The sequence below is a fragment of the Sander vitreus genome, chromosome 18, assembly GCF_031162955.1.
Source record: "Sander vitreus isolate 19-12246 chromosome 18, sanVit1, whole genome shotgun sequence".
NCBI classification, from domain to species: Eukaryota; Metazoa; Chordata; class Actinopteri; order Perciformes; family Percidae; genus Sander; species Sander vitreus.
The window spans coordinates 2,841,851-2,853,361 of NC_135872.1; the positions used below are offsets into that span (position 1 = coordinate 2,841,851).

Below are 11,511 nucleotides of genomic sequence, written 5' to 3' on the forward strand. Positions count from 1 at the left end.
TTGGATACCGAAACCCGGTTCCACTATGGAACCGGTTCCTACGCAAACGGTAGTATTCGGACCGGATTAGAACGCAAATTTCGGTTCCGACAGAAATATCTTTTTTCTTTCTCCCTTTTCGGCAGAGTGGCGCACGTGCCCGCTCGTGGTGTGAACTTTCTTTGATGTCATTTTTCAGTTTTTACCAAAGTACCAAAGTACCGTTGTCTGGAACGCTGGAAGACTTATGTTTCATGGTGCAGGTTGGCACAATTTTTTTTTGTTGCCGTTTGTGGAGCCTGGGCTGCCTACAGAGACCGCATTTTTGATGATTGCTGTATGTGACAAAAAAATGTTGTAGCTTAAAAAACATGTGACATCACTTAGAGCACCTTTAAGAGGGTTTTGAAGTTTATCCTTTTCATCTGTTCCCCTCTCTGTTGTCTCTTAGACTCAAAAGGCTGCTGGAGCAGGAGAAGGCCTACCAGACTCGTAAGGACAAGGACCATAGCAGGAGGCTGGAGAAGGTCAGAGCGGAGCTGGTCAAGCTCAAGTCCTTTGCCCTGATGTTGGTAGATGAGCGGCAGCTGCATATCGAGCAGATCGACCAACAGAGCCAGAAGTTCCAGGACCTCACTCAGAAGCTGCAGGAGAAAGAGCAGCGTTTGGCGGCGGTCACCGACAACGCCAAGGAGGACGGCCAGAAGGTCCTCAAGCTGGAGGCCGAGCTGGAGCACAGGGTGGCTAAGTTTGCCCAGGAACACGAGGAGATGACGGCCAAACTGGCTGACGAGGAGTCCCAAAGCCGACAGCTTAGGCTAAAGCTGGCTGGACTGGCGCACAAAATCGAAGAGCTGGAGGAGAGCAACAAGGCGCTGCGAAAATCCGAGGAAGACCTGCAAGAGCTTAGGGAGAAAATCAGCAAAGGGGAGTGCGGGGATTCATCTCTCATGACCGAACTGGAGAATTTGCGGAAGAGAGTGCTGGAGATGGAGGGCAAGGATGAGGAGATAATCAAAGCAGAGACTCAGTGCAGGGAGCTGAGGAAAAAGCTTCAGGGTGAGGAGAACCACGGCAAGGAGCTGAGGCTGGAGGTGGACAAACTGCAGAAGAGAATGGTTGAACTGGAGAAACTGGAGGGGGCTTTCAGTAGGAGCAAAACAGAGTGCTCTCAGCTTCATTCAAACCTGGAAAAAGAGAAACGCGTTGTGAAGGATCTGGGCGGTGAGCTGGAGACGGTGAAGACTCGGCTGAAAGAACTAGAGTGCTCTGAGTCAAAGTTCGAAAAGGCAGAAATGGCCCTCAAAGACGATCTTATGAAGTTGAAGTCCTTTACAGTTATTCTGGTAGATGATAGGAAGAACATGGCGGAGAGACTTAGACAGGAAGAACAGAAAAGTGATGATTTAAGTAAGATGTTCAAAGCAGAGCAGGGCAAGGTAACAGAAGTCACAGAGAAGTTGATTGAGGAGAGCAAAAAGCTTCTCAAATTCAAATCAGAAATGGAGATCAAAATGACAACCCTCATTAAAGAGAAAGACGAGTTGAAAACTAAACTTGCAAGTGAAGAGGGAAAGTGTAGGGAACTAAATACCAAGCTAGGTGGTATGGAAATAAGAATGGACGGACTTGAGGAGACAGAGAGGGAAACACAGAGAAAGTGGTCCAACATGGACAACCGAAATCCAGATGAAGACAACAAAGTAAAAGGGCTCACGCTAGAAATTGAAAGACTTAAAAGCAGGCTCAAACAACTTGAGGTAGTAGAAGGAGATTTAATGAAAACAGAAGATGAGTATGATCTATTGGAGAAGAAATTCAGAACAGAGCAAGACAAAGCGAATACCCTTTCCAAGCAGGTGGAAGAAATGAAAAGTCAGATCGCCAGAAACAAAGCCATAGAGAAAGGCGAGGTCACGAGTCCAGAGGCTGAGCTTAGAATTCGCTGCAAGATGGAGGAGGCTAAAACCAGAGAGCTGCAGGCGGACGTCCAGGCCCTGAAGGAGAAAATCCATGAACTGATGAACAAGGAGGACCAGCTTTCCCAGTTGCAGGTGGATTATTCTGTCCTCCAGCAGAGGTTCATGGAGGAGGAAGAGAAAAAGATGAGCATGAGCCATGACTTTGCCAACCTTACCAAGGAGCTGCAAGCCACAAAGCGCTACAGTTGCGCTTTGAGGCCCAGTTTGAACGGTAAGAGGATGGTTAATGTCCCGGTTACCTCCACCGCAGTGCAGACAGATGTGATGGCGAGTGAGGTTGCTGAGGACGACACGGCGGCCGGCTTTATCCGGAAATCAGTCCTCGAGGAAAACCACTTAATGAGCAATTTAAGACAACGGGGTCTTAAAAAACCAACAGTTCTTGAGCGATACCCTCCAGCTTCAGCGGAACTCGGGGCAAGAAAATCATGGATACCCTGGATGAAAAAGAAGGAGGCCTTCACACTCACTCAGACCACTTCAGACAAGACAAATCGTGCATCCTTGCTTCATCCACCAGAGATGACCAAACCAGGCCAGCCTCTGCACATCCGCGTGACCCCAGATCATGAGAACAGCACTGCCACCTTGGAGATCACCAGCCCCAGAGCCGAGGATTTCTTCTCCAGCACCACCATCATCCCGACCCTAGGCCTTCAGAAGCCTCGCATCACGATCGTCCCTAAGCCCACAACCATGGCCTCAAAGAGCAAAAACGATCTGTTGGGAAGTCTTGATCGCTCCAAATCCCCGGTCACGATAACCACCATCTCCAGGGCCAAGAGTCCGGACAAAACCAACGGCTGCAGCTCGGACAGACATCAGTCGCCGGTGTCCATTATCACGGTCAGCACCACTCCTGTGGCTGAAGCATGCGCTTCATCGGAGCCTCACGACATTACCGCAAGCCGTACGGTGATCAAGATGACCCCAGAGAAGCCACCTGGGCCAGCGCCTTTCAGGAAATACAACGGCAACAGCAACATCATCACAACAGAGGACAACAAGATCCACATCCACTTGGGTCCACAGTTTAAGAGACCTTCCGAGGGCTGCGGTGGTCAAGTTCTGACGCTCAGAAGCTCAGAAAGCAGCAAGGAAATGTCAACGGGAACGGTGCTCCGCTCTCCACGCCAGCTGTCGATGGGGAAGATGACTCAGAGCAAAATGACAAGCAGCATAACAATCACACCCATTACCTCGGCATCCTCCAGGCCGACACAGTCAGTGGTGAGAGCTTTGGAGAGCATTATGTCCTCCATCTTTCTTTCTGTCTTTCTAAATACTGTACGTTGTGACTTCTGAACAATGTCTAATCTTTTACGTTGCAGTTGCTTCTGAAATGTTTCAATATGAAATCAGGTGGTGGGTGCTCCCTAGATAGCGCTCTCTCCAGGTATAAAACAGTGAGTTTATGAACATATGATCTCACTGGTATGAATTAACCTTGGAATGATTTAACATGCATTAAAACCCACATCACAGAGCGAGAGAGAGGCCTTTCTAAAAGGTCTTTCTAAGGGACAAATTACCCAACTGCCAAATTCACTCCTTTTAACCAAACACGAGCAGGAAGTGACCAATTTTGACATTTCACTTTTTTTCACTTTAAGAACTTACATTTACAGATAAGCAGCTTTAAAAACCCTCATATTGTTACCCAACGTGATTAATTCATTTCCACACACTCGCATAAACAGACCCAGTAAGCATAACTTGGACATTTCAGTCACTTAGACAGAAACCCAGTGGATGGTGGGCAATCTTTTTAGCTGCTTATATGGTGAGAAAAGGATCATCTTCAACACAGCTCTATGTCCACAGCGCTGTGGAGAAAAGTCTGGCTAGACCACCAATACATTGTGGGATAGGAGAAAAAAAACGCTCTGGGTTGTTTGCATTTCTTTAAACCAATCACAATTATCTTGTGATTGCAGCTTCTTTGATTTTACGTGGTTAGTAATAACTTAAATGAAAGCGTAAGTCATGTTTTTTTGTTGCTTTGTACGCATCTGGCATCGTTTTTCCCACCGCATTAGCTGCTAAGAAGATTGCCTACCATCCTATTCCCCAAACAAATTTTATGAGCCGCTTAGTGACAGAAATGTCTGAGATGGATTGTAATATGTAGTACAGTGATCCAGGAAAAAAACATGCTCAATGGGAAGCTCACCTTTCCTTCATGTGCGATCCCTGCGTAAGCATTTCTACGACACAGTAACATAAGAACTATTAACCAGTCCCTCCAGGATTTCGCGATGTCGCAATCGCAACGATTCAGGCGAATTCAACCAATCACCGTGAATTTGGTGCGACTCGCAATTTTGACCAATCACCGCAACTTTTCCGCAAATTTGACCAATAACCGGAGTTTCCCGCAACTTCAACCAATCCCAGCAATCCCCCGTGCCAGACTTTGTGTCAGTATGTGACTCTGAGAGCCACTGACCAAGCGGGAGTGAGAACGGGTTGACGTAACATACGCACGTCGCCAAATTCATTTCCTTGTTTCTGATATGAAGACGATAGGTTAGGAAATTTACAATGTAAAGATCAACAAGCCAGTAACACATATGTTCAAATTTGATTCATTCAATACATTTTGTTTTGTTTTAAATCCACCAGCCATTTTCATATTATACCAGCATTTGCAGCATCCTGAGCCTTTTTGGTTACTAGGAAAACTCAGCCCGGGGGTCATTTTATTCTCCCCAAAACTAGTTTCACTGTCTCTCGCAACTTTATTGCAACAAAAATACAAAAGACATCGCAACTTTTTATTGCAATTTTTTACAAAAGCTTCCACAAAATCAGGCATTTTGGGCCCCAACGAAATGGAGGGACTGATTAACAACAACCCAACTCTGTTTTCTAGGATCCAAATCATTTCCTTATGTTGCTCTGTTGTTTCTTTTCCAGCCCGGTTCGGATGTGCAGCCAGCTCGGAGCACGGCCACGCGGATCCCACTGTCAAAAGGTATGAAACCGAGCAGCAAGGCGCTTCTGGGCGTATCGACGGTGACGAGGTTAGAGTCGCGGGCAGAGAGCCAGTCGATGAAAATCGAGCTGAGGAAATCAATGGTGTGCAGCTCTGCCTCTGCGGCAGGAGGCAAAAACTGAAGCACAAGAGCGCTGCCATGGCAACAACTCAATGTGAATGCTTCATGATTGAGTTTGTCGCAGAATCTGCCGCCAAATATGAGTCACAGGCCACATCAGTATAAATACACAAATGGGACTGTGTGTGTGTGATATTCCAAACACTTTTATTGCATTCAGACCTTCAGTTTGCAACTATACATGTTTCAGGAAATATTTCATGTAATTTCAAAGGCAGGTTATTTTTAATTGACACTGAAGCACTTCTTTGCATGTCTCGTTTGCATTGGAGTGCATGTTGATTAACTTCACCTTGGTGATAATTTTGGCCGCAGCTCTAGACTTGTTGTCATCATTTACATTTTTTCATTGCATGTGTTTATTTCACCATCGCTTTTGGGAGGTTTTTCCACTCGCTGAAGCATTGTGAATTGTTTGGGATAGAATGAATTGTCGATTTGTGACAGGCACCAAAATAAAAAAAATATTTATCTCTGAAGTATGGCATTGCTTTGTAGCATTTATTTGTTTGTGTGTGTGTGTGTGTGTGTGTGTGTGTGTGTGTGTGACTTAAAAGGCGTGTGAGAATCAATCAGGAAACCATAATATTAACACACGCTGCTAAATAAGGCACAACTCAACAGCCATTCAAACTAATTTTCCGAGCTTATGTTTCATGTAATGGTTCCATGTAGGGCTTGGTTTCACCACTGATTTTCCAAATCGATACGATTCTGATTCAAAAAGTCCCGGTTTTGATTTCCAATTCAACGTTGATTTGGGACATTTCAGTTGCAAAAGTGATCTTGCCTAGATATGAAAGAGATCCTACAGTTGTACAAGGTTCCCTCTAACCTGGTGGATATAAATGTTTACAAAGCAGTTACATGAATGTACTCTTTTTAAACATGAACACACTACAGCACGGGTGTCAAACTCAACTTTACTGATTGCCACAACGGAAATAATAGAATCACATCAAGGGCCAGATGTATAGTTTATTGACAATCTTTTATTTAAGAGAAAAGTGAAACATCTTTGATCGTATTATAGTATGTGTTATTAAGTCTTCTCACTTACAGTCTTGTCGACATAAAGTCCTAAAAAAGTGAGAAAAAAAGTTCCATCATGGAAAAGAAAATGCCGAAAAAGGTCGCAAAAGTGCTAAAAACATAGAAAAAATGTTGGTAAAAGCGGAAAAAACATTGAAAAAAAGATCGCAAAAACGTTAAAAAAAAACGTCGGAAAAAGAGGCAAAAATGTCGGAAAAAGCGACAAAAACTAGGTGGGCCAAAATTGATTGTGAACCTAATTGATATGCGGGCCGGATGTGGCCCACAGGCCTCGAGTTTGACACGTGCACTACAGCAACTCACAAGTGCAGATCTATAGACTCAAGAGTCAGTGACAATTGACTGATGGAACCCTTTTAAAATGGTCATGCCAGTTTTTCTCTCGCCAAAATATAGCCCTTTTTTTAACCCCGTTCCTGAAAAGCTATCATGATATATGGTAGTAGTTGGTACTAATGGATTCCTTCCAAAAAAAAACGCAATTTGCATCAAAATTATGTAGGCTACTGCTTCTCAGAGTCATAACTCAATCAAATCATGATATACATCTTTTCAGAGACAGAGACTTACGCTTCGAGAGGGGGTCATTATCGCCACTGCTGTTTGGGCAGCAGTCTGAAAATAAATGTGACTGTTGAACCAAAATGAGACTAAAATGTGGCCTTCAAGGAAACATGTGTTGTAATTTTCTACCACAGGTCCGCTGATGGACGCCGCCTCAGCAAACAGACCTTAAGCTGAGATCTATGATGTCATGAGAAGAAATCTAAAAGGTGTCTCTCTTATAATATCTTCAAGCCGAACCAAAAGCACGCTCGGATTGCCACAGAGATCATATGTCATACGAACGATGAGCGGAGGGTGTCAGGGTGTTGGAGACGTGTCTGAGTCAGCAGAACGGGCCTGTTCTCCCTTTTTTAAGATTCTCTTTTGGGCCTTATGGCCTTTATTTGATAGGATAGCATGAAAACAGCAAAAAGGAGGGGCGCCCTGATAGCTCATTTGGTTGAGCATGCACCCCATGTACTAAGGGTTAGTCCTTGCAGTCCACTGCAGCAGCCCGTGTTCAATTCCAACCCGGGGCCCTTTGCTGCATGTCATCCCCACCGTCTCTACCCACTTTCCTGTCTTCATCCACCTATCAAATAACAACCAAAAAGCCCCCCAAAAAAATAGATTAAAAAAAAGACAGGAAAGGGGAGCCAGAGAGGGTGACGACATGCAGCAACGGGACCCGGGTCAGACTCGAACCCAGGCCACTGCGGTAAGGACTGAACCTTAGTATATGGGGCGCACGCTCAGCCAGGTGAGATACCAGGGCACCCACTTTCTATTCTCTTTTACCAAACATTCATTGATAAATTATAGGTAATAGTTATAGCTCATGTGTTCCATAGAAGGGCAGAAATTTAAAACAAAAATCTGAAGACAGACAGTTTATCGTTCAGTGGAAATGTTGGTTTTACGCTGGATTTAAAAATTGCTTTGGAAAGTTGCTGAATTTCTTAAGTGTATGGAAAGTAGCCAAGGTAAATCAATGGCATGTAGTTTTAAAGTGTATTTGACGTATAATAAACATAAGAATGCATTATTTGTGTTGATCAAAAAGGCACTTTGGAGTTTTCAGTTTTGTTTTCTTTAGAAAAGCCCACAATAAAGACACTTTCCCTCCATTTGTAAGTGTTTTTTGTTGTATTTTTTGGCTGCTGGGACATTTTTGTCAGACATACATGATAATGCATATTGTATTTAACTGTCTACCAGTGGATTTGTTTGATAAAAAATAAACACTGAGGCATTCAAGATGATTTTTAGCAGTTTTTATGAATGATTGTTTTGATACGGTGTAGCTTATATAACTAGTTGGTGCTGTGAAACGACCGGAAGTCATTCATTTCCTATGGAGATTCGCAGACCGCATGTGAATGGGTCCGAACTGATGCGAACAAGTGCGGTGTGAAAATAATCGGGTCCATTGGTCATCCGGATGCGTTCAAAAAGTTGAACTCGTAAGACGGGCAACGGACGGTTCCTATCCGACAATCCGAGCGAAAGTTAGCGTTGCTATGGTACTGATAAACAAATCTGAATACTTAACTTTTAATAAAATAAATAATGATTTCATAACGATATGTTGTCATGTAATCGATTCATTTTGGAGTATGAGAAAAGTTCTTCCGTGCAGAAACAATGCATAGGATACCTGCTATGGCTAAGTTGGTTAGCAACAGATATTGAACTGTTGACATTATACCGCTATATCACATTTAACCGACCTGACATATCAACATCCTGGGTGACTTTTCTCCATGCAGCAGCCTTTCTGTTTTGATCTCTATAGCCCTCAGATGAGAGGTCATAGAGAATTGGACATTTGGACACTGACAGAATGAGTCGTTCTAATCTCTCCGCCATTTTTATTCTACTCGCTTCCGACGCTTTCAATGGTGTAGTACGATGTCCACTGGGGGCGCATTGCGTATTACGGAGCTGATTTCAAGTTCCAGTGTGACCAGCTCATGTTTCATGTTCTAAGAAGCCAATTCTCCACCTTTAAACATGACTGGGCCTCTGACATGGAAGATTACTGGAGAGAAGGGGACTTTCAAAGCATGTTTAAAGCTGCTGACACACCAACCAGATGGCCGACCCTCGGCAGAAAAGCCAGTGTGACTGATCAGTCTCCCTGAGTTGGTCAAAAAAGTGCCTCGGAACACACCAAAGAGACGAGACATAATACGTCTCCGTAACAGCAGGCGGTGCTAATCTGTATTGTCGCTCAAAAATGAAAACCAGCAGCTGATTGGACGAACGCGTCACGTGGGTCTGGTTTCTCCGGAAATTCAAAGCCAGACCGTCATGGCGTCTCGTTCAGAGTACGATCTCATATTGGACTAAAATAGTTCACCGAAACGTGTTTCTGAAAACATTTGAAGAGAGAAATAGGCCGTGCAGTTGCTGAATCTGTCTTCATTTCAGATCAACAAAGGTCAGTTTAGAAGATTTTCATCAGATTTTGAGAGACTCTAGTCACGCTCATCCCGCTCGCCATTCCCGGGTTAGCTCTCCACCAATTAGATGGGTCATTTGAGTCTGACCGCCGGCAGTGCCCGACCCGCCGATTATACATGTCAAATCGGCCAAAATGAAGGCCAACGGCCCCTCGGACGGACGACGGCACGGAACACACCGACCAGACACGAGTCACCGACCTCACCAGACTGTCCTACGGCAGATTATCAGCTCGGTGTGTCAGCGCCTTAAGGCTTAAGCATGGAATGACTACAAAATAAAAACCTCAGCAGACAAAACATTTCAAAACTCTTGTGTGACAAATACTGTATATGTCAAAATCTAAGCTTTGTCTAGCTGCTTTGTCTAGGAAGTGATTAGCAAACTCTGATTTCTATGTATATTTTTAAAAATCACGCATGGAAATGTACATAAAAACATGGTTGCATCGAGATGCATCGATAAACGGTTTAGAATCAAATCGTGAGGTGCCAAGAGATTCCCACCCCATATGTGAAACGGTGTGCAGGGGCTTTCTCTCGTCTGGTGGGTGTGTCTCTCGTTCATTGGCTGTGTCACAGGTGATAACCAATGAGCAGAGACGTGTCTGTAAACCCGTGGTAATAAAAAAGCAGAGCGCTTGCGCACACAACAGGGTGTAGCCTATGTTTTATTTTTAAATTTTTTATTTGCAAACTTTTACAAATATGTTATACAGTGTTATACAGGCATCGTACTTACAAAACATTCATTCCCATCCACAGAACATTACAACCTTACTAAATGATAAAAAAAAAACATTAAACTCAAGAAGAAAGGCACTTCAATACACAAAGAGAAAAAAGAAGGTAAAAAAAGAAAGAAAACAATATGAAATACAGAAAATACAATACAAAGAAAAGGTGAAATGGAATGTAGGCTATATAATCACATTTCCTTGAAAACAATCTTGCAGTACATCAGCTATATCAATACTTTTCTTATTATTAATAATTTGGATAGACTCAAACATTTCCTGAAATTCAATTCTGAAGTGAAAAAAAAATAAAGAGATGTTGCTGTTACGCTTAGAATTGTGGGTAATGAAGTACTTATCCAAGACATCGCGAATAAAAGACATTTATCTGAAAACAAGGTTGGTGCCCCATGAACTTTTAGCATCTATATGAGCATATACAATCGCTTTGTCATGTCATAGCTGGTTTTAAGTCTACCATCGAGGATTTTATGGCTTATACTCCAACTGTCAATGGAGAAATTGTATTGTATTCTTACTTCCGGAGTCAGAAGTAAAAATCCCATTGATTTTCTCCGTAAGGATTTAGAATATCAGTCATAATGTCTAAACCATCCGAGTTAGACTGACCCCGAGCTACGTGGTTGTGAAACGAAGGTTTCTGCTCCTGTAGAAGCTTAGCCTGACGTGGTCATACTCAGATTCTAGTCAGAATGTGACGAACTTCCCGACCTCGAATGTTGTGGGCGGGGCTAAGTTCGGCTGGCATCCAGGCTAGTAGAAGCTAGAAGTCTGTATGAAATAAACCTTGTTTTAAGAAAAACATGTTTTATCCGCGATTTAATGGAGAAAAACTACACTACCCACAATCCTAAGCATAACAGCAACGTCTCTGATTGGTTCAACTCGCTGTTACCATAGAAACGTTTACCATACCCGCCAAACCGCGAACGGCTAGAGCTAGCTTCTGCCATTGAAGTCTATGACGGTCTTGTACCTTTTGCCTTTTTTGCCGTTTTCAAAAAAAATTTTTAAGGGCTGTCAGCATTAACGCGTTAATCACGATGCGATTAAGGGCTGAGCATAACGCGTTCATTTTTTTTAATCGCATTAATCGCATGCCGGCATTTATTAATTTATTTTACACTTCACTCGGCGTTGCGTCGTGCCTAACAGGCTACTATTTTGACCCTTTGCAGCACCGTTACTTATCATCAAGCTGCCACTTCCTCGTATCACATCCTGCTGCTGCAGGCTGCAGGCATGATGGAGAAAGACAGCAGCAATGACTCTGAATGGAGCTTTTTATTTTCCAAAACTCCCATACGGCTCGTAGACAAGTCAAAGCCATATACCGAATTAAAATATCACTGAAGCACGTCAAGCTTGAGCTACCACCTACGGAGCTAAGCATAGTAGTACAGTTAACGTGATGCTACCAGCTAGCATGCTACCCACAGCCCCCTCAGGCAAAGCAGTATTTTGGAGAGTGCTACTTGCCGACCTGTGGATGAAACCAAATCCCCAAAAATGACTACAGCTCTTGCGAAATGGGTGGCAACTAACTGCAGACCTGTCAGCATCGTAGAGGACTCGGGTCTTAAAGACGTACTACGGTTGGCATGTTCTG

At 43.6% G+C, this 11,511-nt stretch overlaps 1 protein-coding gene across 2 annotated transcripts in view; it reads left to right on the forward strand.

The window, feature by feature from the left end:
- Positions 1-5,559, forward strand: part of filip1b (filamin A interacting protein 1b) — a 44,388-nt gene extending 38,829 nt beyond the window's left edge. For both annotated transcript variants that reach the window (XM_078274681.1, XM_078274682.1), the window contains 2 exons: positions 431-3,191; positions 4,881-5,559. In XM_078274681.1, the coding sequence (XP_078130807.1) occupies positions 431-3,191; positions 4,881-5,081 (2,962 nt within the window). In that variant the 3' untranslated portion in view covers positions 5,082-5,559. The remainder of the gene's footprint in view (positions 1-430; positions 3,192-4,880) is intronic.
- Positions 5,560-11,511: the final 5,952 nt, after the last annotated feature.